At 41.3% G+C, this 24,399-nt stretch overlaps 2 protein-coding genes across 2 annotated transcripts; one reads left to right on the forward strand and one right to left on the reverse strand.

The window, feature by feature from the left end:
* Window positions 1-318: 318 nt before the first annotated feature.
* ankha (ANKH inorganic pyrophosphate transport regulator a) lies at window positions 319-10,307 on the forward strand. Its single transcript, XM_044339409.1, has 12 exons — window positions 319-883; window positions 2,040-2,256; window positions 2,460-2,578; window positions 2,844-2,927; window positions 3,042-3,212; window positions 3,464-3,598; window positions 4,291-4,383; window positions 4,479-4,571; window positions 6,968-7,097; window positions 7,268-7,391; window positions 7,607-7,706; window positions 9,384-10,307. The coding sequence occupies exons 1-12, from the start codon at window positions 788-790 to the stop codon at window positions 9,510-9,512; spliced, it is 1,491 nt and encodes a 496-aa protein (XP_044195344.1). The 5' UTR covers window positions 319-787; the 3' UTR covers window positions 9,513-10,307.
* Window positions 10,308-10,685: 378 nt separating this feature from the next.
* On the reverse strand, window positions 10,686-23,894 carry LOC122972375 (zinc finger E-box-binding homeobox 1-like). The gene is made up of 11 exons (XM_044339408.1): window positions 23,554-23,894; window positions 21,940-22,233; window positions 20,346-20,966; window positions 19,536-19,718; window positions 18,819-19,190; window positions 17,648-17,733; window positions 17,393-17,490; window positions 17,139-17,282; window positions 15,777-15,908; window positions 13,024-13,293; window positions 10,686-11,882 (listed from the first exon to the last, which is right to left on the reverse strand). Exons 2-11 carry the CDS (start codon window positions 22,086-22,088, stop codon window positions 11,673-11,675), a joined length of 2,265 nt encoding a protein of 754 aa, XP_044195343.1. The 5' UTR covers window positions 22,089-22,233; window positions 23,554-23,894; the 3' UTR covers window positions 10,686-11,672.
* Between the last annotated feature and the right edge of the window lie 505 nt (window positions 23,895-24,399).

The raw sequence follows: 24,399 nt of genomic DNA on the forward strand, positions 1-24,399 counted from the left end.
ATGTAAAAATACTTCACTACAAGTAAAAACCCTGGATTTAAAATCCTACTTAAGTGAAAGTAGTAGTAGTGAAAGTATAGAAGTATTACCAGCTAAATGTACTCAAAATACTAAAGTAAAAGTACTAATATTGCAGAAAATCGAGCTGTGCTTTTACTTTAGTACTTTAACTAGTATTTTTACTTGTAATTAAGTATTTTTACATTGTGGTATTGCGACTTTTACTTAAGTAAAGGGTTTGAGTACTTCTTCCAAACACTTCAGGGCACTGAATCTGATGGGTCACTAAATATGGTGTAACACCAGGATGCCGGGGAGCGGTGGGTTCCAGCCCCGCGGAAGGTGGAGGGTATCCGGACCGCCAAGCACAGGCGCACAGGCGCAGTCAAATGCGGAGCTACAACCTAACCAGCCCCCGGATTATCGTTTTTTTTTTTTTTTTTTTTTTAAATAAACAACCTCTAGCGACGGTAACGTGAGACTCCTCCTCGCTCAAACTCGGCGCTGTTTGCTGTCACCTTGCGTCTCCCCCTCCCCCTTGATGATGATTTGCGAGGAAGATGCGCCGGTCTGAAATTTCCGTTGACCTTCGCCTCCGCTCCGCAGCACCGAAGCATTGTGAAGCGCAGCCGCTACAGGTCAGGAGCGCCTCGGCTCCTGCCGCTGCCCCACATACTAGCTCCCATTCTCGCTAGAAACACAGGTGCTCTGACTGCCTTCTAGCCGGGTAATCTCTGATTTTGTGACCGAGGCAGATGCCCCTCGCTCTGTCATCCCGGCTTGTACTATGGTGGAGTTTCCATCTCTCAGTCCTTACTGGCCTCTCATCCGCTTTCTGGTGCCTTTGGCTATCACCAATGTTGCCATCGACCTCGGAGAACAGGTAACGTTTCTGGGTGTTTTCTTTTTGTGTTTGCTCGGTGCTGTGTTATCCTTGTGATACGTCAATAACAACAGAAACAAGCTCAAGACTGCGGCTGTCTTTGCTAGCAGCGGCTAACGGCTTTTAACGGTTATTATTCCGCCGCTGACAGCATTATGTTTTCGGCGTGTCAACCGCCGCTGCCGCTGCCGTGCATCAATGTTTGAGCTTTCAGACGTCCAGAAAAAAAACACCGACACGGAATATTTCGAGCTTGTTTCGTCAGCCAAAAAAAAAAAAAAAAAAAAAAAAAGGCTGGCGTGTGTTGTAGCTAGAGCTAGCTTAGCTGTGAAGCTGGGAAGATAATCATTAGTGGTTTTTCCTTATATATTACTTAGGAAGAGGAGAAGAGGAGAGGAAAGGCCCTTGTTTATTCTGAGATGTTTTGCCAAATGCACTGACTGAGCCCTTGCGGATTTCAGTGTTATTTATCACCCAGCTTGTCCCGGGCAGGCAACATACTGTACCTGCCTGTGATTTGTGTCATTATCATGAATCGGTAAATCTTAATCCAGGCCCGGTTGGAGATTATGGTGGATCATGCACACACGTTAAACAACATTTATGCTGTATTTTCTTCCATTGTCTTTTTTTTTCCGCTGGGAGGTTTCCTGTCTTTTCTCAGCCAAACGTGTGATCTCAGTGGCTGCTGCCTTTACCCAGGGGACACTGGGCTGATAGTGTGAGAGTTTAAAAAAAAAAAAAAAACAACACATTGAGGCTTTGAGATGTTAGGATTAAGCTTATGTAATGGCTCTGTTGGTTGGTATAAATAGCACACAGTTCTGCAAAGGAGAAGAGCAGCCATAGTAGTTGTTCTGACTGTAAAACTGAATGGAAATAATGCTGTTTTTAGGGATGTGGGTGTTTCCTGTCCAGACATGAACTGCTTTTGCACTGGTCAAAGATCTGTTTTTTTTATTGTGACTGTAAAGCACATATTCATTCTTTTAACGCACTCGTGACCGTTGAGGACTTTGGTGGAGTATCAGCAATTGCCTTCTGGTCAGAGATAAAGTTCAGGCTAAGTCATGGTCATGTGGTTGAACTTCTCCTACCCCCTCCCCTCTTCTTCCTCTTTCACCTCTCCTTTTCCACCCTGTGACATGTCTTCCAGGCCCTCAACAGGGGCATAGCCACAGTCAAAGAGGATGCAGTTGAAATGCTGGCCAGCTACGGCTTGGCCTACTCCCTGATGAAGTTCTTCACCGGGCCCATGAGCGACTTCAAGAATGTGGGCTTGGTGTTTGTCAACAGCAAGAGAGACCGGAGAAAGGCTGTGTTCTGCATGGTGGCGGCCGGGGTCATCGCGTTTGTCCTTCATATCTTGATAGGTGTGTGTTTAAGGGTTGTTTGTGCACACACGATAATGACACGCTGCGCTTAAACCGCGTCCTGTAAAAGGGAAGTTTTTGTATTTGTGGCAAAACTAAACTTGTCAGGCTTTCTTTGTGGGGAATGTCATAATCGCTGCTGTTCAAAACAATATCACCTCACTCTCTACTCACCTGTGGTTTCCTTTTTTTTTCTTCTGTAGCGTACACAGATTTAGGGTACTACATCATTAATAAGCTCCACCATGTGGATGACTCTGTGGGACACAAGACAAGAAAGGCTTTCTTATACCTGGCTGCTTTCCCTTTGTTGGATGCGATGGTGAGTATACAGTACAGCGTGGTTATTTTATCATGCAAGAGATAGATTTAAACACACCTGACCTATAAATTTATGATGTTTAATCCCCTGTAAGTGCTTTTTCCAAGTGATGGAGCATCCCCAGCCTTTAAAGTGCACCTCACTTCTTTTATATAGCCCGTCATCCAGCTGTGGTTGAGAAAAATGCTCAAAATAGAGCTTTTGTTTTTGGTGTAGAGCTCGGTGTCTTAGGGCTAATGTCTCTGTCCATTGTTCTGTTTTACAGGCATGGATTCATGCAGGGATTCTCCTCAAGCACAAGTACAGCGTCATAGTCGGCTCAGCCTCCATCTCTGATGTTGTGGCCCAGGTAACGAGAGCTTGATTTTTAATCCAATGCAGAAGAGTTTTATTGTGAAATTGGACGTTTGAAGCATGTTTGGTAGCGTTTTAAGTGTTAATAGGTGCTGTTTCTCTCCTGCAGATTGTGTTCGTGGCCATTCTCCTCCACAGCAATCTGGAGTGTGTGGAGCCTCTACTCATCCCAATCCTTTCCCTGTATATGGGTGCCTTGGTCCGTTTTAGCATTGTCGGGTTGGGTTACTACTGTAACATTCATGACACTATTCCAGACTCCAGTGGACTTGATGTGGGTGTAAGTTCCCTTTGTGTGCCCTTTGTTTTAGTTTTTGTCACAATTTTCCATAAAGAACGAGGAAGGAAATTAGGACATAAATGAATGAGAGGTTTGTACTTCCACTTTTTTATGCGCAACCTAACTTCTTAAGCTGCCTGAAGCAAAGGGACAGTAGTGTTTGTTGGATTTTTTTATAACAGTAAAATAAGAATTAAGCATTTGTTTTCTAACACAAGACTGATTTATCGGGTCCGTCTTGATCCCTGCAGGGCGATGCCACCATCAAAAAGATGCTGAGTTTCTGGTGGCCTCTGGCCCTCATCCTGGCTACTCAGCGCATCAGTCGACCCATCGTCAACCTCTTTGTGTCTCGCGACCTCAAGGGGACCAGTGATGCCACAGAGGTGGGTGTTTTTTAATTTAATTTCTCATCCATAACTGTTCTGTTTTTCCTCAGCATTTCTGACTGTGATTATGTCAAATATGAGTTGGAAGAAATAAAGTTTTATTTTCTTCTTTAATCTGGTTCGCATGAGTAAATTTATATCACCTAGTAGTAATACTGGTATTATAGACTGTTGTTTGATATACGGTATCATTAAGAGACTTTACAGCTACGTGAAGCCAGTGGACTAATTTTCCCCTCAAGTTATTGCAGATGAAATGCCAGATGCTAACAAACTCCCTCTGGAGCTTTCTGGCTTACAGAGACCCTAACTACTAGAGACAATACAAAGCTGTTTACCAGAATGAACTGGAAATCATTGACAACACTGGCTGCCAGTGGTTTGGGTGATTCACCATGTTCATGTGGAACTCAGGGCATGATTACACTGAGTGAAAACATTCCTACATGGCCCTACTGTTCCTGCGTAAAGCCTGACACCGCCTGTTGTTGTTTGGGACACAATAACAAGCTCAAGGCTGTTATCCAATGGTAAACTTGTGAAAAACCGCACGCTGATGGGAAAGTTAGGGACACACCTGTCATTAATATAGCTGTGTGTGTCGCGTGTGGTATTTTGGACATTAAAGTGGGAGGGGGGGGGGGTGAGCGTGCTGATGACTTATCGCTGCTGTGTCTTTGTCATTCCAGGCCGTGGCTGTGCTCACAGCCACATACCCTGTGGGTCACATGCCCTACGGTTGGTTAACCGAACTGAGAGCAGTGTACCCTGCCTTTGACAAGGTAAACCAGACTCCCATACTTGTGTTTGCTGTAGTGGTGACAGATTATTGTAGAAGGATTTGTTTATGCCACTAATATTGTTCTCTCTCTGACAGAACAATCCCAGCAACAAGCTGAACGCTGGTAGCCCAGTCACCAAGACGAATATTAAAAAGTTTACATTCTGCTGTCTGGCTCTGTCGCTTACGGTAAGATCAGTCATATTATTTTACTGGTAATCCTCTCAGGATATGGCAGGTATTAGCTTAGAAAGAAAGAAAGTTGGGTTTTGTGGTCTGTGGGGAAACAAACTTGGGTCTGGAATCAAGTTCGAATAGATGAGCTTCACTAACTAAAAAATAATATTGGTTTTCAGGTATCGTTCAAACAACTAGACTCACCTTGGTAGTTGAAACAGCAAGCATAGTGTTTCAGGATTCATTTTCAGAGCAGGCATTCCCACTCCTGTACTGTATTTATTTACAACCTCAGGTGTCCTTCATTCACATTCTCCTACAGCAGGTGTCAGTTGTCATACTGTGGTGTCCTGCAACAACCTCATGTCTGAGGCAAGTCATTTTGTTTCACAGTTGAACTAAAAATGCCCAGTTATACCACAGACACTCATAAATTTAGGCCAGGAATTGCAACATGACTTGTTTTTGCAAATCTATTTCTGTGCCTGATAATATTGGATACTTTGGAACATACAATAAAAAGTTAAAAACACATCACCACCAACGCACAGAACATTTGAAAAACACATAACATAGTCTGTGTTTCATTATGTTTACCTTTTTTCAAAACCCAGCTGTGTCATAGATGGAAGATAAAAGTGTTTCTAAGTCAGGGTTCAGCTCCAGAACTGGCAGAACCGGTCCAGTGTTATGCAGAAACAGGTTGACATAGTTTTTACAAACCTTGCCAGAGGCAATTCTGTCAATGATCTCCCACTAAATCATCTCTGAACCTGAGTGCTTTCTGAAAAACAAGGGCTAAAAAAATTTTAAAAATCTGTAAACAAGCTCATGTTTTAGAGATTTAATCATGCTGTTACTGCTGTACACTGTGCAACGTGATGGGGGTTCACCACTTAGTCGCGGGCGTACTGAATGTACTTTTCCTTTGCCATCCTGTCGTGGTTTCAGGTTGCAGGCAGGGAGAGAGAGAGAGAGAGGGAGACACATTAGGGTGGAATTTGTGAAGAGGCTGAGGGGCTTTTGTTCCCCGCTAACACTCCCATCCAAGCTTTAAGAGCTTAATAAAATAGGCATTCACATAAAACATATCAGTTAACGCATACCAAAAGCTCCTCACAGGTGTACTTTTCTGCTAAGTAATGAGTGCTGCAGCCACTTTATGGACACAAAAACTCCAAAATATTTGGATACCAGCAGGCTAACAGCAATATCACTCTTTAATCTAGTCTCTCTCATTATATTTGCCTTCTATTCAGCATTGAAAGTGAACGTCTGTTAAGTAAAACGGAGCCTTTGTCCTAGTTAGATGTCTTAACAGCCTGAATAAGAAAAACAGGAAGTTTGTGGCCAAGGTTGGGTCTTTTTAGGAGAAGGAGGAGGAGGAGGAGGAGGAGAATGGCACACCAGATGTGGAATCCCAAAGCTGTAAACATGTATGTGAGGGTGTGTGCTCGGCGCAGCACAACAGGCTGATAGGTATGGCCTGCAGCAGTGTTGAAAACCCAGAGCTGACAGCCCTCATGCCAGGACTTGTTCTGATTACAGATGGAGGAAAGACAACGGAACGAAAAACAGACGAGGAAGCAGACGAAGTGATTGCAAAAGTTGATGTGGGAAAGAATTATTCTGTACCAGCTTATGAAACCAGACCATGATGAGGATGTTGTGAGTGTGGATGTCTCCCCTTATTTAAGGGAAACCACATCGGAGTCAGGGGAGACTGTGGTTTCACTCGAGCCATTCAATTTAATTATTATGTGCCTCCATCTTACTAAAATAATGATAGATGATGGGTCCATACTAAATAAAATCATCAGTTACAAGTAATCTATCCCTAAACGTCGGCTCAGAGGATCACAAACCACCAAAACCACATCACAGGCTTCAGGGAAATTCATCATTTCCTCCTACATATAGAAAAATAGGTGGTGGAATGTTAATTACTTAATTGCAAGAGAATTTCTTTGGGCGATTTTTGGGCTAAAAATAACGCAGCACCATCATCTTGTGTCTTTTCTCTTACTTCAAAATGTGGCTCAGTGGGCTCCACGTGCAATAATTTTAAATAAATTGACGTATTCATGTTCAGATCAGACAGGCTCATGCGTGTGTGTGTGTGTGTAACACTCCTTAATGTTCGTATCATCACACCATAATAGCGTTGAGATGTTTCGGTAATGTCGCACGTGCCTCGGCAACTGCTTCTCGAAACAATAACATTGTCCGTCATGCGCTCGCCCGCTTGTTTTTATGTGAGCTTCAAAGAGCCACATTCAAACCCAAACCCCCCTCTTGAGTTAATGAACTAATGAAATCTAATGAGGCGTGCCGGGGCCGACTCCATTGTGGTGCAGCGAACGCAAAAAAAAAAAAAATTAATTTGCTTTTGTTCATTTTGTGTCCAGCTTTGCTTTGTGGTGTTTTGGACTCCTCACGCATCAGAGAAGATCCTGGTTGATGTCATTGGAGTGGATTACGCTTTCGCCGAGCTGTGTGTGGTCCCGCTCCGAATTTTCTCCTTTTTTCCTTTGCCAGGTAAGACGCATGTGTATGAATGTTGTTGTTTTTTTTGTTTGTTTGTTTGTGCAGCATCAGTGTCCAGCTGTGTTTTTCCTTCCTGTTGTGGCTTTAACAGAGACGTAGCTCAGACCAGTGGGGTGATCTTTCTACTTTGTGTGTGTGTGTGTGTGTGTGTGTGTTTCCAGTGACTGTTCGGGCTCATTTGACTGGATGGCTCATGACCCTCAAAAAGACCTTTGTGCTGGCCCCCAGCTCAGTTCTCCGCATCATTGTCCTCATCACCAGTCTAGTTGTGCTGCCTTATATGGGGTAAGTCAACACTTCAGAGAACACTGTCAGGGTCACAAAGGTCAGCGCTGTGACTCAGACCGACTGTGTTATTTAATACTGTGCTGTGTTTGATTCTGGTAACACAACACTCACAAAGAAGGATTAGAAAACCAATACACGTCTACATTTGTAAAACTATAATATAATTAGATTTAAAAGCAGCGGCAACTTGATATAATCCTTTTGTATTTCAGGGTTCACGGGGCCACACTCGGGGTTGGATCCCTCCTGGCCGGTTTCATAGGGGAGTCGACAATGGTTGCCATAGCAGCCTGCTATGTTTATCGACAACAGGTGAGAACACCTGGCTTGAGGTCATTGAAAACACACACACACGCCTTATTTTGTGCTTCATGCAATTCTCATCACCAGCCACTCTGAACCAGCTGTGTCTCTTCATTGTGATCATTGTTTAGTTTGAAAAGAGGCGTATTAGAAAATAATCCATCTATAAATAGATGCAAGAAAAAAAAAATTAATTTAACACAGGTTTATATCTGAACAGCTGTGTTATGTTTTTGTGTGAATTGCATTTGTGTTTGTTTTAAGCACTAAATTTTATTTGATGATAAATCTGGTGATGTTCTCTATTTTTCTTCTAGTCAACAAATCCCAAGAAAAGACGAAAACCGACAATAAACTAATCCTACTGACAAGTATTGTCTGTGTATCCAAAGCCTGATATATTACTCCTCTGTGCCATGGAGCTTATTAAAAACACAATTTGTTTTGAGTGGATCCCACATACTGCACACCATCCCGCTGCAGTAAAAAACTCACTAATGCACCAAATGTGTTAATCCGCTGCTGAAAATAGTCCTCAACATATGCTGTATTTCATGTTTGAGTGATGTTTACTTAAAAACTACAGCTGTTGTAAGAAATTATTGAGCATTTTAAAAAAGTCAGACCTTATATTTGTGAGCCCTTTTAAGACTTATGTCTTAGTAGAAACCAGTGGTCTTGGGACCGAGTGCCACAGTCGGGGTAGGGAAGTCAGACAACTAAGGCACTGTTGGTTTTGGTATTTACATGTGATTTTAATTTACAGAGTAATGCAACCTTATTCTATTAAGTATCTAAAAAGGGTGTTTTTGGCGTCACACAGTACAGCTACTATAGCTTTAACAGTTAATTAAGTTTCCAGTTTGAGTTTTTCTGAATTCCTTTCAGAAACATGTTCGTTCAAAGACTCGTTGAATGTTTCAGGTCCAAGAATTATTCATAACGTGCTTGTTACCAGCAGTCAGGAGCCTTGTGCTCAAGCATCACTATCTTTCTATTATGAAAGCTTCATCCAGAATATTATATTAAAGAGCAGGATTTCACAGCTCAAGATAACAATTTTTAACTGTCCCAAAAATGACACGAGTTGGCATCAGCTGCCAGTTTGGTCAAATTTGTTTCTTATTTTGAATAAGAGGGTTGATTAAAAGTCGTGTCTTCCAACAATTTCAACATTCTCCACATCTTATAATTAACTCATGTTTGATCAAGGGGAGGTTTTGTGCTGCACCATCTGCTGTTTTTATCCAATTAGCTGCTCAATTTAGGGTCTAAAAAAAAGTCAAATGTTGTATCTTCGTACCTCCTGCTCTTTGAGTACACCTTTTTGGAAGCTCTCAATGCTCTTTTTCAGATATTGTTTCTCCATTTTGAAATTTAATCAAAATCATAACCAAGTCTTCAAAATCTTCTAATTTGTGTTTCCAGTATGTATTAGGTTGCTGCTAATAATCTAAATGAGGTTATTGAGTTCAGCTCTGTAAATATTCACGTGAGAACTGGATTATTCACACAGTTATACGACGTTCTTACGCTTTGCAGTTTATCAAGAATTAGATTAATGCAACAAAGGTCTCAGCTGCAGTTTTTGGCAGTGCGAGTTCTCCTTTTTCTCTCTGAGTTTTAGAGAATATATGTGTTTTTTGTTTTTTTTTTACATTTCTTTCTTGACTGCTGTCTTTGCAGAAAAACAGCGAGATGTCCAATGAGCTGGTGGTGGAGGGCGAGGACTCCGCCCCGATGAGCGAGGTGTGCTCCAGGACTCAAATGGACGCCATCGAGGAACTCCAGGAGGAGGAGGAGGAGCAGGAGTGAACTCTGTGAGAAAGGGAAGGTAAAGCCCGACCTCCATGTTCGAACTTTGCTGAAGAGGAGACCGCTGAGTGATAAGTGCCGGAGAGGAGAGAGGAGAGAGGACCTGAATGTGGTTTTGGTTTCAGAGGTTCTCCCGACAGACTGAACTTTCAATAAGCGCAACGAGGTCTTCTTCACGTCGACCTGCACCCCATTACAACGCACACTGTAAAGAAAGCCATGCACCTCCCAAATGTTCATCCATCAGTGTAAATACCTGTACGTCTTCCGACCTTTTCAACAGTTCTCATAGTTTTGCATCATCACATCTGCAGGTGTTTTAACCAATTTCATGTGTTTACTGGTAAACAAGGGAAAACGACACAGGAGAACTTCTCCTCCTCAGTGGCAAGAATGAAACGTCTGTCGAGTGGTAGTGGAGTTGCCAAAATACACTATTTTATGTTATTTTATCAAGATTAAGCAGCAAGACCTTGCTTGAATTCAAATAATAGAAATATTGTGGGACTTGTTGGGTTGTGCAATTGTATTTTACATAAAATGGTGTACAGATTATTGTTGTTTTATATAGGTAATGCAATGTGTATATTTAATTGCTCAGAGGGGTCAGGAATCCCTCGTTATATCATTGCGTGTTACAGAATACAGTTATGATTGTTCACTTTCCATGCAGTCTGAGAGTCAATCTACTTTTGTTTTGCCAAGCATTTCCCTGGTAGTATTCAGACTGTCGTATGTACTGTATATACTGTATAGGCATTCTTATTTGGCAAATAAATTGCTTTATTATTATTATTAAGCCTTGTGTTTTGTTGACATCAACTTTACTTCCGCGTTGTTTGATTGTTTGCTGTTCCACAGAGCCCCCCCCTTCACTCCCCTCCACTGTTTTTCTTTATATATTTTTCCCTTTTCCTCTGATCTTATTAAACCCCAGAATGTAGAAAAGTTTGAAAGTTAACCCGTCAAATTGCCAGAAACTTGTACATTTAAAGAAGGTGACACAATAGTGGACATAAAGTTGTGTACGGGCAATGTGTGAACACATATTTAGTCCTTTTTTTATACCAAAAAGTCTTTCATGGACAAAGATTATTACTCTATTATCAGTTAAAAGAACAAACAGCACATTAGGGACCATTTGTAATGAAGAAGAAAAAAAAAAGACTTACAAAAATTGTACTTTAATTTTATTCAAACGCCATCCAAAAAATCTGACAGTGCAAGAACAATCCTGCAAATAGCATAATCAACGTTACTGTTAACACCTTAACCTGCTCTGGAATTAGGGCAATTAGCCTCTTATCACTAATAACCAACATTCATTCTTATTGTGCATTATTTCTAAGGCAACATGGAGGACCAAGCGACCCTTCACTACTGAATCCTGCGGCTGGTGGTTTGACTGTTGCCTTCTTAGCAACATTGGCACGTTTTTTTTTTTTTACCCCCCCCCCCCCTTCAGAACAGCTTGGTTAAAGGCAACATGTTACACATTGAGTTTGACACACACACACACACACACACACACACACACACACACACACACGCACACTTTGAAACATACACACAAACCATGACGAATCACGCCTCTGACACAGAGGTTGCGATTAATCTTCCGAGTCCTCCGGTCGTCACCTGGTTGTGAGCTGTTGTTAAACCTGATAAATGATCAAACCCTTCACGGACTGATTCAGCTGTTTCACTCGACACCTGAAGTCTGTCACACTAAATACATTTGTTTCTTGGACATAATCAAACAATAAATTAATACACAAATCTGTATCAAAAAAGTGCCAAAATTCCAGTGTAGACACCAAACATCTAATCATGTTTGTGCTGTTGGCAGCTCTGTTGTATTGATTTTGATTTTACAAAGAAAAACGTTTGTTTTTTTTTCTCCAGCTGAAACTCAAAACGACACCCTGCAAACTAATTTCGACCAAACTGAGGTGACTCTCCAACGTCTGATGCACATATATGTACACATATCCAAATAGAAAACTCTGTTTACAGTACAGTGTGTACAAAAATGTGTAAACCACACCTTGCACAGGGTCTCAAATCAGCATTTTTTTTTTTTTTAAATTGGTGTAAATCTATTCATCTTGATCGACCTGAGGAGTGTTTCTATGGCAGGAGATTTCTCTGCAGTGGCAATCAGCTGGAGGGCAGCTCCTTGGGTAGCTCTGCGGCTTCCTCGACTGGCACGTTATAGTGGCGGTCGTCCTCCGTGACGAGGCACACGGACGGCCAGTCGTCCTTGTGGTCGTCCGGGTAATAGGTGACAAACTCCTCTGTGTCAGCCTTGTACAGTCTGTAAACTTGAATGGTGCACTGCAAGGCGTAGCCCAGCAGAAACATCTCCACCTGCACGGAAAGCAACGAAGCAGGGAGATAATTGCAGTTGCGGAGAAGCGCGGATTAAAAATGGATGCTCCTTCAAAAGCACAATGTTTAATCAGCTGCTCGAGCATGATATTTTAACGGGCGGGGCGTCTTTATGGGAACCGTGTCTATAAAGGCTTTAATTAAAGAGTGAATGTAACAATTAAATCACTCAGCGACATGCCCTTCCTGAAACCTGTTCACCCCTGAGGCTGATGATGCAGCAGCAGCAGCAGCAGCAGCATCATCACAGCTTGAGAAAGAGGGAAAACAGCACAAGCGCCTGCATGTTGTACAGTTCAGGGTTCAGATTATGAAATCACTACACACCCGATCTCATGACATCTGTCGTTAATTGCTGTTTTTATTCATTACTAACGATGACTACTGTTAACTTCAAAAGAAATGTTTTGCTGGGTTCAAAAGGTCAAGAAATTCCCAGCAGCTACTATCTTTTAAGTGATGTTTATCATCGAGGTTCACGTAAGTGACGAAGCTAACTAACCCTCGGGCCGCATTCACGCCGGATGAGGTGTTTGCGGTAGGGATGAGAAGAGGTGTGTGGGCAGGTTTATTTGTCCTCTAGAACGTAACTGCTGTGAAACAATCAGAAAATAACATTTTAATGATCTGATTCACCAGCTTTCCACGCTACCGCCACTCCCTCTCTAGCTCGCTTGACCACAGCTGCTCTCTCTCTTTTTTTCTCTTGTCTTTTTAAAAAAAAAATCGAGCCAGGAAGCCGAAAGCAAAGTCAAACTTTACTTTTAACATTATCAAACAAAGAGTTCCTAGTTAGGTCTTTGTTCTGCCTCGTGGCAGTGTTGTACAGCTCTGATCGGTCTGATCGCCGGCTGCGATTGGCCACTGCAGCGTGACGTCAGGTTGCATGTCTCGGAAAGTTGATTCTGGATCAACTTCCTCGCTGCAGGCTGCTGTGGCCAAAACCCTCACAGCCTAAATGAACAGGAGGACTGGCGTTTTGGTCTAAATCCAGCCTAACCCCACCTGCCAGGGAGTATCTGTACACCGTCAGCAAAACACGCCCTCAAATACCTTTCGAAGTGAGCTGCGGTTGATCTGGACACGTTAAAAAAAAAAAAAAAAAAAAGGTTTCTTTTACCTGCTCCAGCCCGGCGCTGAGGCCCACGTGGCTGAGGTGGTTGGAGAGGAAGGAGCGCGGGCAGTCGGATGAGTCCCGCGCGAACAGCAACCAGCAGAATAAAGGGACGTCTCCGCCGCCCTGCATGCAGCCGTGCAGCTCCACCGCTCTGCCCAGCATCAGCAGCTTGAGCGCCTCCAGCAGCCCCAACTCTTCTTCTCCTCCCTGGAACACGTGCTCGCACAGCTGCTGCCGCTCCGCAGCCGAGCAGCAGTCCACCGCCGCCTGCCACTGGAGGACAAATCAATGAGATGAATCGATGACTATTTTTGATAAACATTTGATCACTGAGGTCACTTATTAAGTAGAAATACCAAACTTTTGCTAGTTACAGCTTCATGAATGTGAGGATTTTCTGCTAACATTATTTAAATTTAAATTGGAGGCATTCAGCAAATATTACTAACGATGTAGGGCTTCATTATCTATTTATCTGTCAATTATTTTGTCGATAAATCGACAAATGTCAGGAAATGGTGAAAAATATCAATAACCGCTACCCAAAGCCAAAGACACAGCCTAAAAAGTCTTGATTTATCTTAACAAACAGTCCATAACCCAAAGATATTCACTTTACTTACATAGAAACAGAAAATATTCACATTTAAGAAGCTGGAACCAGAGAATTTTTGCATTTTGATAACGATAATTGATAATCAAAATAGTTGCAGATTAAATTTTCTGTTGGTCTACTCATTGATGCAGCTTTATTACGATGATTAGATTATGAGATATCCAGTGTGCAAAGTTTGCACTGTGGCTTGATGATGGTGTTAGACAAAAGATAATCAGGATTCATCCTCTTGATGAATATCGACGGCTAATTTGATGGATTGAAGGAGAACTTTATTGATTTATCTTTGCTCTCAGACTCATGATAGACAACTCTAAAAAAAAAAAGTATTAAAATCGATGCAGCAGAATCACAGATATCGTCTGTTTTATTCCTTGCTTTCTTCTTTCTTGTCAAAACCTGTCACCTACATTACCCACAATGCAAATCAACTCGATTGACGACTGACTGGACTGTACAGACTCAAGTGTGTTATGCTGGTAGCCTCCAGCAGAGATGAGAAGTGAGCTACAGAGATCTGATAACATCACTTCCTTTCTAACTCCACGCCAACGGATATTGTTTTTATTTTCAAACTTGCTGATTCAAGTGACATAACTTGAGAAAATTTATCAAAATTCATGATTCTCTCTGGAGCCACAAAAGGCTTTTTATAATTTTTTTCACATGTGCAGTTCACAGAAGTCTGTAAACAGAGTTTCATGTGTAAAATCAGTGGAGTTCCTTGATCCTCCCTAACCCGAAGCCCAAGGTGACGTCCTCAAATGTTTTCCCAACCAACAGTCAAAACCCAAAAATATTCAGTTTACTGTCATAGAAGCAGAACCAGACAACCAGAAAATATTCACATTTAAGAATTTGTAAACAGAACAAAACAAAAAAGAAAAATGATTCTTCTATAATCAAAATAGTTGCAGCTCTACTTTGATTGACTGGTTTATTTAAAATGGTTCTCTATGGAGTTTCTACTAGCATTATGGAGCAGTTTTTGATGAGTGGGTGTGTTTGTATCATGCATGTGAACAGGGACACACATGCATGCACGCTTGGGTGACGCGATACACAAACCACTCCCCCACTAATCTACGAGCGGCTGTAATGCCCTAAAAAACAAGCAGCAATCCCCCAGCAAAAAGGCAGGAAAGAAGACGACTTTGCAACAAGACAAACTTTGCAACAAGGCTTTGCAAATGTTTCCTCAGGAAGGAAATACATTTAATACCATTGTTAGATCTCAAGGATAAACACAATGGTGAGTTAACACTAAGTGTAAACATAACTTGTGTTTGCCTGAGTTGTGTCATCTCAAACAAAGCCATATTTTTTCAAGTTGTCATCAGTCTATTTGATGAATCTTCAGAGTTCCTCAGATGCCGTAACAATGCAAACAGTGAAGTGCAAAGAGGACTTTTAGTTCTCGATTTTAATGCCTTAATTTAGTCCCTGGGAATATTTGCTCTGAAAGGAGCTTTCAGGGGATATTTTAATCCAAACAATAGAAACTACAGCCTCAAAAATCCCCACAGAGTTGAATCACCTCAACTAGAACAAAATATCAGCTTTTCCAAACCGGTGTTTTTTGAGGAGCTAAATATAGTAGTGTACATAAAAAGCAATACTTGTGGAACCAGTGCAAACCAGAATAACACACAACACAACAGTGTAACTATGTGACCAATAATGGCAGGCACACAGCTAGCACTCATAGAGCGAGAGAGGTCTGTTTTTTTTTAAAAACGTGTGTGCAGTAAACACCAAAATTCCTCACAAGCTAACAGTGGCAGCGACTAACTATAAATTCTGCCGAAGGGCCTCAAACTGTTATAGTAAAGAGGCACTTGTGGTTTTAACAGTTGAAACTGTTTCTTTGAGGCTGAGGGTCCATCCATCCCTCCAAATCCTTTAGAGTATTACTGGGCTGTTTTAATGACACACAGAAAAAAAAAAAAAAACAACCATGCGAGACGGAGCAAACTACCTCCCTTTAACATGTGGTAGCAATCACATCCAAAAAGCTCTGTGGATGAATATCAATACCCTCAGTGTCCACTGATGGCTTAAAAATAGTGCTGTGGTTTAATCGCTCTGTCTTGAAAAATATTTTCTCACTGTATCATCTGAGCAGATGTACAAGCGCTACCTTCTTTCGGAGAAGCTCCACGTAGCCTTTTAGCTGCTGGGTGACATCTTTCGTCCCATCTCCCTGTAGGCACTCCCCAGGAAATGTCCACTGACTTATCAGCCCTTCCTGGGCCTCAAGTTCCTTCGGCAGCTGTAAACACAAAGCATTAAAATGTTAAGATGTAAGACCAGATGTGTCGTCCGGAGCCGAAGCACTGACATGATTAACATATAGGCAAGTTAAGTTTTTTTATTTTATTTGCTCTTAATTGTCTAATGAAACTGACAGTCCTCTATTTCTCTGCATGTTGAAGCAGTACGCATGCAGCGGTTTGGTGGGTGGCGTCTTTTTTAGCTGGTCCAAAACACAAAACATAAAAGCAATGTGAGGAATGAATTAAATTGGGTTTTTATTTACTTTTACGTAAGTTGCAATCGTTAGCATGTCTGGCTAACCAGCTTAGTGCCTGCAGTAGTGACTTCTGAGGTCAAGGAGCATTTTATTATTGTGAGGTTAAATGTTGTAATATAAATAAAAAAATCCTCTATTGACGACTGCCATTCCACTCTGCTGTGTTCTTAAAGGGGACATATCCTGCTTTTTGTGATTATCTGTTATTTATACACTGTTGTGATGTCAGATATCTATGCTAAACATGGTCAAAGTTGGAAAACTTCAGGTTAACATATATAGAAATGTTCCCTGCAAGTTAAAAGCCGGGGCTTCAACCTGCTCTGACGCTTATTTTTTTCTACCTTGCCAACTAGCTGACAGCTCATCGTACATGCCCAGAAACGGCCGTCTGTTCCAGGTTATTGCAGTAAATCATGCAAAGATATTCCAGTACAGCCCCAGGCTAAAAACACATACCTGTAAATGTGCATGATATGTCTCCTTTAAATTGGATTCGGGGTAATAATTACACTAGCGTTACGTTTGACAAACACATCAGATCATCTTGAAGCTTCTTCTAATCTAGCTGACGTTAAAAGTGAAACAAGTAAAGTGTGTCCAAAGTTTTGTACTGTATGTAAACTAAGCAGCCAAACAGGGTTACGTTAGAACGCAATAACAGTCTGATCTTACATTTTTCCCTATTAATACAAAGACAGCTCTACACTGTAATATGAGAAAAATGTTTCTTTATTTAACTACATAGTTGTCATTTAAGCCGACAAAATCGATGATCACCAGCTAGGATGAGAGTCTGCTTTTGTCAAACGTTGCCTGAAATCAAAGTATTGTTTAGAAAATTACTCAGAATTGTCTAGTGGTAGCGTTATAATTATAGACTGTTTATGTGCCATGCCACGGTGGAAAGGTTGACAGGCATAGCAACAATAACCAAGGGAGGCGTTGCCTCATTAACTGAGCCTTTACCGTAGTGATGTCCTCCTCCTGCAGCCACGCAGGCAGCTGGGTGCTGTGGGAGAGCACCTGGAACAACGTGGCTCTGAGAGCGCAGTAGTTGTCCCCCCTCACTCTCCTCAAGCTGCCAAACCTCTGGGACATCTCTTTATAACCCTGCAGCAGCACACAGGGACACAACAGGAAGTCTCTCAGCCATTACAGCGAAAAACACAACAACTGGCTTTAATCTGAAACACTTCTTCCCAGGAGCCACAGGCACCGACCTTTCTAATGAGAGCACTTTTGGCAGTATTTCCTTTCCACTCTCTCTCGCTGTAAGACAAAATATCCACCGCTGGGGCCAAACTGCATCTGTCCTCCACTTTTGGGAGTGAGGAAAGAGAAAAGTGAATAAGAGGATGTGATGGACAAAACAAAAGGACTTTTGTCTTTTTGCTTACATGACAAAACAAAAGAAGTGCTGTTTGTGTTTTCTGTTGCAGTCTAATTACACAGATGTGTGATGTTGATGTACTGACGTGTAGTTTCTAACGCAGGTGGAGGTCCTGCTTTATTAGTCTGAGATGCTGACAGCTCCTCGGCTCCTCTGTACAGGTCTTCTTCACTAAGAGGAAACAACAACACATGAAACATGAGCACAATACTTAAATCAATAGTTTTATGAGAGGAAATGCTTAAATTACATGTGAAAGGGGGGTCGCTCGTAGTGACACACAGACAGAGAATGAGAACCGATACTGCGGTTCTCCTCCGCCACATGAAATTGTTTTGATTTGGTTCACTCTCACCGTCTCTTATCAACCTCAGTTTCTGCCACAGAAAGCAGCTGGTATCAGCGTAAAACAACATCAAACGGCAAAGTTAGCGACATAGAACATGAACGTCGTGAAGCATTTAGCTGCTACTAGAGTTTCATAAGGTGGAGTCCAATACGGAGCTAAAAGGAGAGTGAATATCGGCCTGAATTTATGTGAACAGATGCACGACTCAGAGTGAATGCTAATGTTGCTTGTGTGTATTTGCTGCGTGTGTGAATGAGCAACTGTCTGCTAACACATTTACAAACTTTAAAATGAAGAATTATAACTGTAATAAAATAAAAAAAGAAGAAAATGCAACATAACTGCAACATCTGCAGTTTGATTCAGGCAGCGGACCGTTGTTGTTGCATGTCATACACCATCTTTCTCTCCTCTTCATTTCCTGTCTACTCTCCAATGACACTATAATAAAACTGTCCCCCCCAAAATAAACAAATGACAAACTATTTTTGAATTTGTTGACCAATCTTGCATACCATACACGACAATTCCCATGTTTTTTATAAATAAATTCCCATAACTTTCTCTTCTGGACAACTGTGTATTCTCAGTGGTTACTCTGTAGTGTTATCAGTGTTCACATACACACATTAAACCCCAGAGCACAATCACAACTAGTTTCAACAACGTCTCTGTAATGGAAGAATAAATGAAATTTGTCATTTTGTGTATTTGTTACATTTCCTCCCACTTATAAAACAGTCACTTCCTGCATGGTGTCTCACTGCGACGTTATGTTTCAGGTTTACAGGAGCATCGTTGCAGCCTCTGAGTCTTTCAGCGAATAAAATGACTAACAGGTGTGGTGTTGACATCAGATTCAGGACTATAAAGCTATAAAAAAAAAAAAAAAAAGATCTTAACAAACCTGTTCCCCAAACCATCTTCAGAAAACTCTCCCTTCTCTGTGACAGGTTTCTCATCCACATCGGCGGATGAGTTCCCTGCCGCCCGCCGCTCTTCTCCAGTTCCCTCCTGAGTCTCAGCATCTTTGTCGGCTTGATTCACAGCCTCGGTGGGAGCCTTCTCCGCCCCCTCCTCCTCCTCCTCCTCCTCCTCCTCCTCCTCCTTCTCTTCCTTCATCTCATTGTTCTCCTTGGGAACATCTACATCTTTGTTCTGCACCTCCAAAGTACTTTCCACCCCGTTATCCTGTGTGATGTTCTCCGAGGACGGGACCTCGTTTGAGCTTGTAGTTGAACATTTAGGATCAGGCTTTTCATCCTGATTGGACTTTGAGCTGGAGAGAGCAAACACTTCTGTCACTTTTCCTGCTTAACATACAATCATTTCATTATTCATATATTATAAACGTATTACACTAAATGTGCCACTTCAATGACATTTTACATTATGAAACATACACTCAAATATATGTACAAATACTGTAGGAGAAAGTAAATAAGAAGATATGAGGAAGAAAAGAAGAGCAGTGCAAAACATAAAAGGGGAGTCTGATAATAATCTGCTAATAAAACAAGCAGTGTTGTCTCTATGCCCCCTAGTGGTCAGACAGAGAAAAACAAAAACACACACTTTATGTAAACAAGTGTCTTGTTTTGATGTCACAAAATCAGAACCTGACCTCTCGCTGGCGTCTGCTGGATCTGTGGTCACTGGCTCGCTGACAGAGTCTCTTTCCTCACCGCTGTCGTTAAGTCCTGAGGGCTCCGATCCAGGATGAGACTCAGACCCATCGTGGTTTTTTATGTCTTCAGGATCGGCCTCCTTACACACCGAAGAAGCCTCTGGATCCTCTGTCAGAGCACTACAAACAGGATGAAAGGAGAGAGACGTTAATGCAGACTGCACAGATCTTCTATCATAGCATAATGTAGTTTAATATCAAAATATTGGAAGGTGAATTGATAAACCATTACAGATGTTGTAACCAGTGGGGAGTGTCTGTTTATATTATCACAAAAAAAAAAAACTTGTACTCTGAGTTGTTTGTGTGAGAGGAATGTTCTTCCAAGTTTTTATGAAATCTGCACTTACTGTAAGTCAGCTTCTGCCAAATTCATGTAATATATAATCTAATATTCTCAGTAATGTCATTAAGCAGCACTTGCTCATTTATTTTGCAACAGAGCCTCAGTAATGCAAAACCTCCTCCACATATACTGGACTGAACGGCAAAAATCTCAACTATTTCACAAGTTATTTTGTCATATTTCCCCAATTGTACAGATAAGTCTGGGTGAAATGGAAGATATAAAGACCTCAATAATCAGATTACCTTCTTCTAGAATAAATATATATGATGGTATCTCTTTTAGATGTGGAAAATCCCATCACAGGTCGTCTAATTTTAGTGGAAGAAGTTTTAGAGGTATTAAAAATGATAAAACCCAGAAAAATAAACCTAATTTTGTGCAGCAAAAAATATGCTTACCAGCTAGACTCTGAGTGGATCTCCTGACTAATCACAGGGACGGACGACACCTGACGAGCTGCTGCGGCGAGCTGAGTGTTTGGCACAGACAACACTTCATTGTTTTGAGAAAACTCCCCCGATGGCTCAGCTGCAGTATCATCAATAGTGACTTTGAAGGCTGCGTCTTCATTATCATTGTGACTACTGTCCAATGTAATGTGCTCTCTTGTTGCGTTTGTCTCAGTGTGGGAAGTGTTTTTGGCCTCGGCTGCTTGTGTGATGCCATCTGGGGTTTTATCCTGCACTGCAGCTGGATTTTCTTCCGCCGTCGCCGCATTTGTTGCTGCGAAACCCTCCCGATCATCTGCAGCGCTTCCTTCTTGCGGGACGTTTAAAGTGCAATGCAGAGGTTCAGCTTGTCCGCTGCCGGCCGGGGTTCCCTTTATATGTTTATCTTGTGCTCTGGTGGAGTTTTCTTTAAGTTTGGGCCCTTTGCTGGGAGAAAACGTCGCTGTCGGTGTGCCTTCCTTCTGCAGGGGTCCGTTCTCCTGAGTGTTACCGGGCTCCGTCTCTCCGTTCTCAGGACTCTGCTTCACCTGCACAGCCCCAGCCTTTATATTGGCCTCATCAGCTGTTTTCCTAAGTGACACAACACGGAGAGCATGAGCAAAGCGATCACATAACGCGACAAAAACATAACAGAGCCCTCACTAATTTACAGCTTTTCATATCTTGAGTAAAAGCCTTTTTCATGATTAGATATGTGACCACCAATAATATTCTGAAGCTCTCTTTTCACTTTTCACTCATGTGTGTGGTGTAATAACAAAAAAAAAATGTTTCTCTTCCTGAAAATGACTCACTGTTATAACATTACAAGTTGTGCAAACATTTCACAGATGTCTCCAGTCTGCCCAGAATGATAAAATGTTAGCCTGAGTCAAAAATAATGTTTAAATCCAATATTTTCACAGACAGACAGTTAGACAGCCTTTTAATCCTCAAGAATCTAAAGTAAATTTCAACGCTGACAAATATCTTTCGTAAGTGCTATAAACTTCCTTTGTTGAGTCACTTTCAGCAGCTACGATCTGTTGATTACTTCAGTCTGAAAAACAAACACCAACTGCTAAAAATTGTGAATATGTTATATAATATTTACATAATTAAATGATCTTCACGGCTTGTATCAAGTCAGGGCCACACAGAAAGCTCAGAGTTAATCAGGATGGATGTTTCACCTCCTAACTAACAGATGAGCGCCATCTTTTATTCCATTGGCTATTTGCTTTTTACATAAAAAAAGCAGCAGGGGTGTCAGCTGGTTTCTGGCCTTCTTCTTCTTCTCACTATGTTCTCAAGATGGTTTTGATGACAAGTAACAGTGAAGTTTATTATTAATGGTTGCTGCATGTGAGCCAAATTGCCCCTTAAGGACATGAAAAGATTTACTCTGCTCCCTTCTACACTCTTCATCTGTGGGATTATAAATATCTTTGAGGAAGTAACCAACTGCTGGAAAAGCTATGACTGAACCATGGAGCAACACAGTACTGAGGTAAGAAAAAGGGGCTCAAAAAAAAGGGAATCATCACTGCACAGGTTATCTCACCTCACGTCATCACCTCCTTCAGGACCACACGTGCCCACCACAGTGGTTTCGCCCGTGGCCGTCGTGGCCTTTGAGTCATTTTTCAGCAAACCGCTTCTTTCCTCCTCACTGCCACAGGGACTCTCAGCGCGACAGCAACTGTTCCCCATCTGCTCGCTCCCTCGGCCTGGGAGGTCAGACAGGTATCAGGCTGAACGATGACCTCTGCTCCAAAACAACAGCGAGCGACCTGATGAGTCGCTGAAGGCTGGAGATTTCAGGAGTCCATGACGAAGAGGGTCAAGGGATTGACACCTACAGGAAGAATGTGCAACATCACTGGATGAGTAACTTGAAGACTCGTGGTGTTACAACAAGAGAGAGAGTCTTGAGAACAGGTTACATATACACAGCATCACAATGAGATAGTTCATTCCAGTGTTTCCCCTATGATTGTACAGGCCTGGTGGGCCACCAGGCCTATAAGAGGCCCCACCGGGCCAAAAAAAACCTTTTCTTTAATGCCAAAAATAACACCTAATATCCATTCATTTGGAAATCAATAATCATATGTTTTTGGGAGCCTCTGTGCTGCACTGTTCTGAAACATGAGTCAACCTCTGTGTTGTTGCCAGGGAAACTCTTGGCGCGATATGAGTACCTCGTCTATTTAGGGTTTTTTCGGTGCAAACCACCAAGCCTGGGAAAAATTCTAGGGGAAACACCGCATTCTCATAACTATCACAAAACAATCATTATGAACACTTCTTTTTTTTTTTTCCATTTCAGTCAATTTTACATGTCCCACTTTAGAAAATGTGGTTTGCAATGTGGGATATCAGGGTTATTTTAATGTCGGACAGTCATATATGTTGTTAAAATTGATGAAATATGCATTTAAGTACAATACCAGCAGTTATTGAGGGGTCTTAGACTTGTAATGCTTAATTTTTACTTATTTTAAGGCAGGTTGCAAATTATATTGTTACTAATATTAATACATAATACATTACTATACTATCAGTGACAGCAAAAACACTATATTTACTGAAATGACCAAATGTGAGCATAAACTGGAGGTTTTTATTGTATAGATTAAGGTGATTTAGACCTTTTAGTTTCCCAATGAGTTTACTATATTTCAGCCTGAACTGTCCCACATTAGGAAAAGCACATGAACTGGGACAATGTGGAACAAGGAACACTTTTATATTGTTTTATATTATTTTATATCACAGCGTGATATTTTATCTTCTCTACTCTGATATTATTAGAAACACCTTGAGGATTTCAGAAAGGTATTGGGTGCGGACAAATGTGTTGGCGTCATAATAAAATATATATAAATATATATATAGTGCTTAAGTGCCAATTGCAGAAATTGTACATTATTATAGGCTCACTTCTTTGGCTGAAACCTTTCTACATTTCTAAAATCTATCCGGGAAGCATTTTAGATTTCAACCAACAGAATACAGCGTGTTGTAGCGCGATACTGTGTATTTAGTGTATAAAATCATAACTAACTCACATTTTAGTGCCACTGAAACACAAGGAAAGACGTTAATACATAACATATTTCACACAACACATAGCCAACTGTCACTGTCACGTTAATAAAGACGAGATACGTACCTCGGTTGAGCTTTAATGGAGACAAACTCCACAAGCTTTCAATCATGAAGCTGCGATTTCTCTTTCACTTTTGCTTCGCAGGGAAAACAGGCTTGTAGTTAAGCTAGCCAGCTAGCAACACGGTGAACTTAAAATACAAACATGCGCCACCCGGAGAGGTCGCCACTCATCAGAAACACCGCGGACACACCGGTGACTCCCTATAATGACGGAAACATTACCGTTTAACGCGACACACTTCATAAACAGCGCGTGTTTATATTACATCTGTCGATACGAGCCCCTTAGCTTAGCCGGAGCAGCAGGGTCACGCTCTGTCCGAGCGCATGACGTCATCCTCATGAGTATGGAGGACCACGACTGTCACGGAAATAGTAATAAAGCGTTTAATTAATTAATAACTGATTGCACAATAAAGACAATAACTAGTAAATTCGCTTACAAATTAATTTATTAATCCATAAACAAATAGACTAAATTAAAAACTAATCAATTGATATTTTAATGGGCAATATAAAACACGAATTAAATATTAATCATCAATAAATAGTTCAAATTAAAACAGGATTTACAAAAACAACATAAAACAGTCAATAAGTACATAATTTAAAAATACATTAATGAATTCCTACATAAATAATTAAATTTCAAAATCGATTTGACAATGCAGTTTTAAAAGAGAAATAAACTAAATTCGCAAATTGAATTAATCTGGCTTTTAAAATGGAAAATCCCTTTCTCATTTGCATCTCCATTTCCCAGCTGTGGAGGACCACAAGTATCATGGAAATAGTAATAAAGCATCTAATTAATTAATAATTTATTGTACAATAAAGACAATAATTG

Source organism: Thunnus albacares, chromosome 21 (genome assembly GCF_914725855.1).
Source record: "Thunnus albacares chromosome 21, fThuAlb1.1, whole genome shotgun sequence".
NCBI classification, from domain to species: domain Eukaryota; kingdom Metazoa; phylum Chordata; class Actinopteri; order Scombriformes; family Scombridae; genus Thunnus; species Thunnus albacares.

What these genes read in the sequence shown, in the direction of transcription:
- ankha (XM_044339409.1), top strand. Translation starts at nt 788, where the DNA reads ATGGTGGAGTTTCCATCTCTCAGTCCTTACTGGCCTCTCATCCGCTTT. An exon ending in TCCCTTTGTTGGATGCGATG is followed by an intron (nt 2,579 to 2,843) that starts GTGAGTATACAG and finishes TCTGTTTTACAG; the next exon opens with GCATGGATTCATGCAGGGAT. An exon ending in GTTGTGCTGCCTTATATGGG is followed by an intron (nt 7,392 to 7,606) that starts GTAAGTCAACAC and finishes TTTGTATTTCAG; the next exon opens with GGTTCACGGGGCCACACTCG.
- LOC122972375 (XM_044339408.1), bottom strand. Translation starts at nt 22,088, where the DNA reads ATGGGGAACAGTTGCTGTCGCGCTGAGAGTCCCTGTGGCAGTGAGGAG. An exon ending in ATCCACTCAGAGTCTAGCTG is followed by an intron (nt 19,719 to 20,345) that starts GTAAGCATATTT and finishes TCCTGTTTGTAG; the next exon opens with TGCTCTGACAGAGGATCCAG. An exon ending in TGGAGCTTCTCCGAAAGAAG is followed by an intron (nt 13,294 to 15,776) that starts GTAGCGCTTGTA and finishes TTTGTCCTCCAG; the next exon opens with TGGCAGGCGGCGGTGGACTG.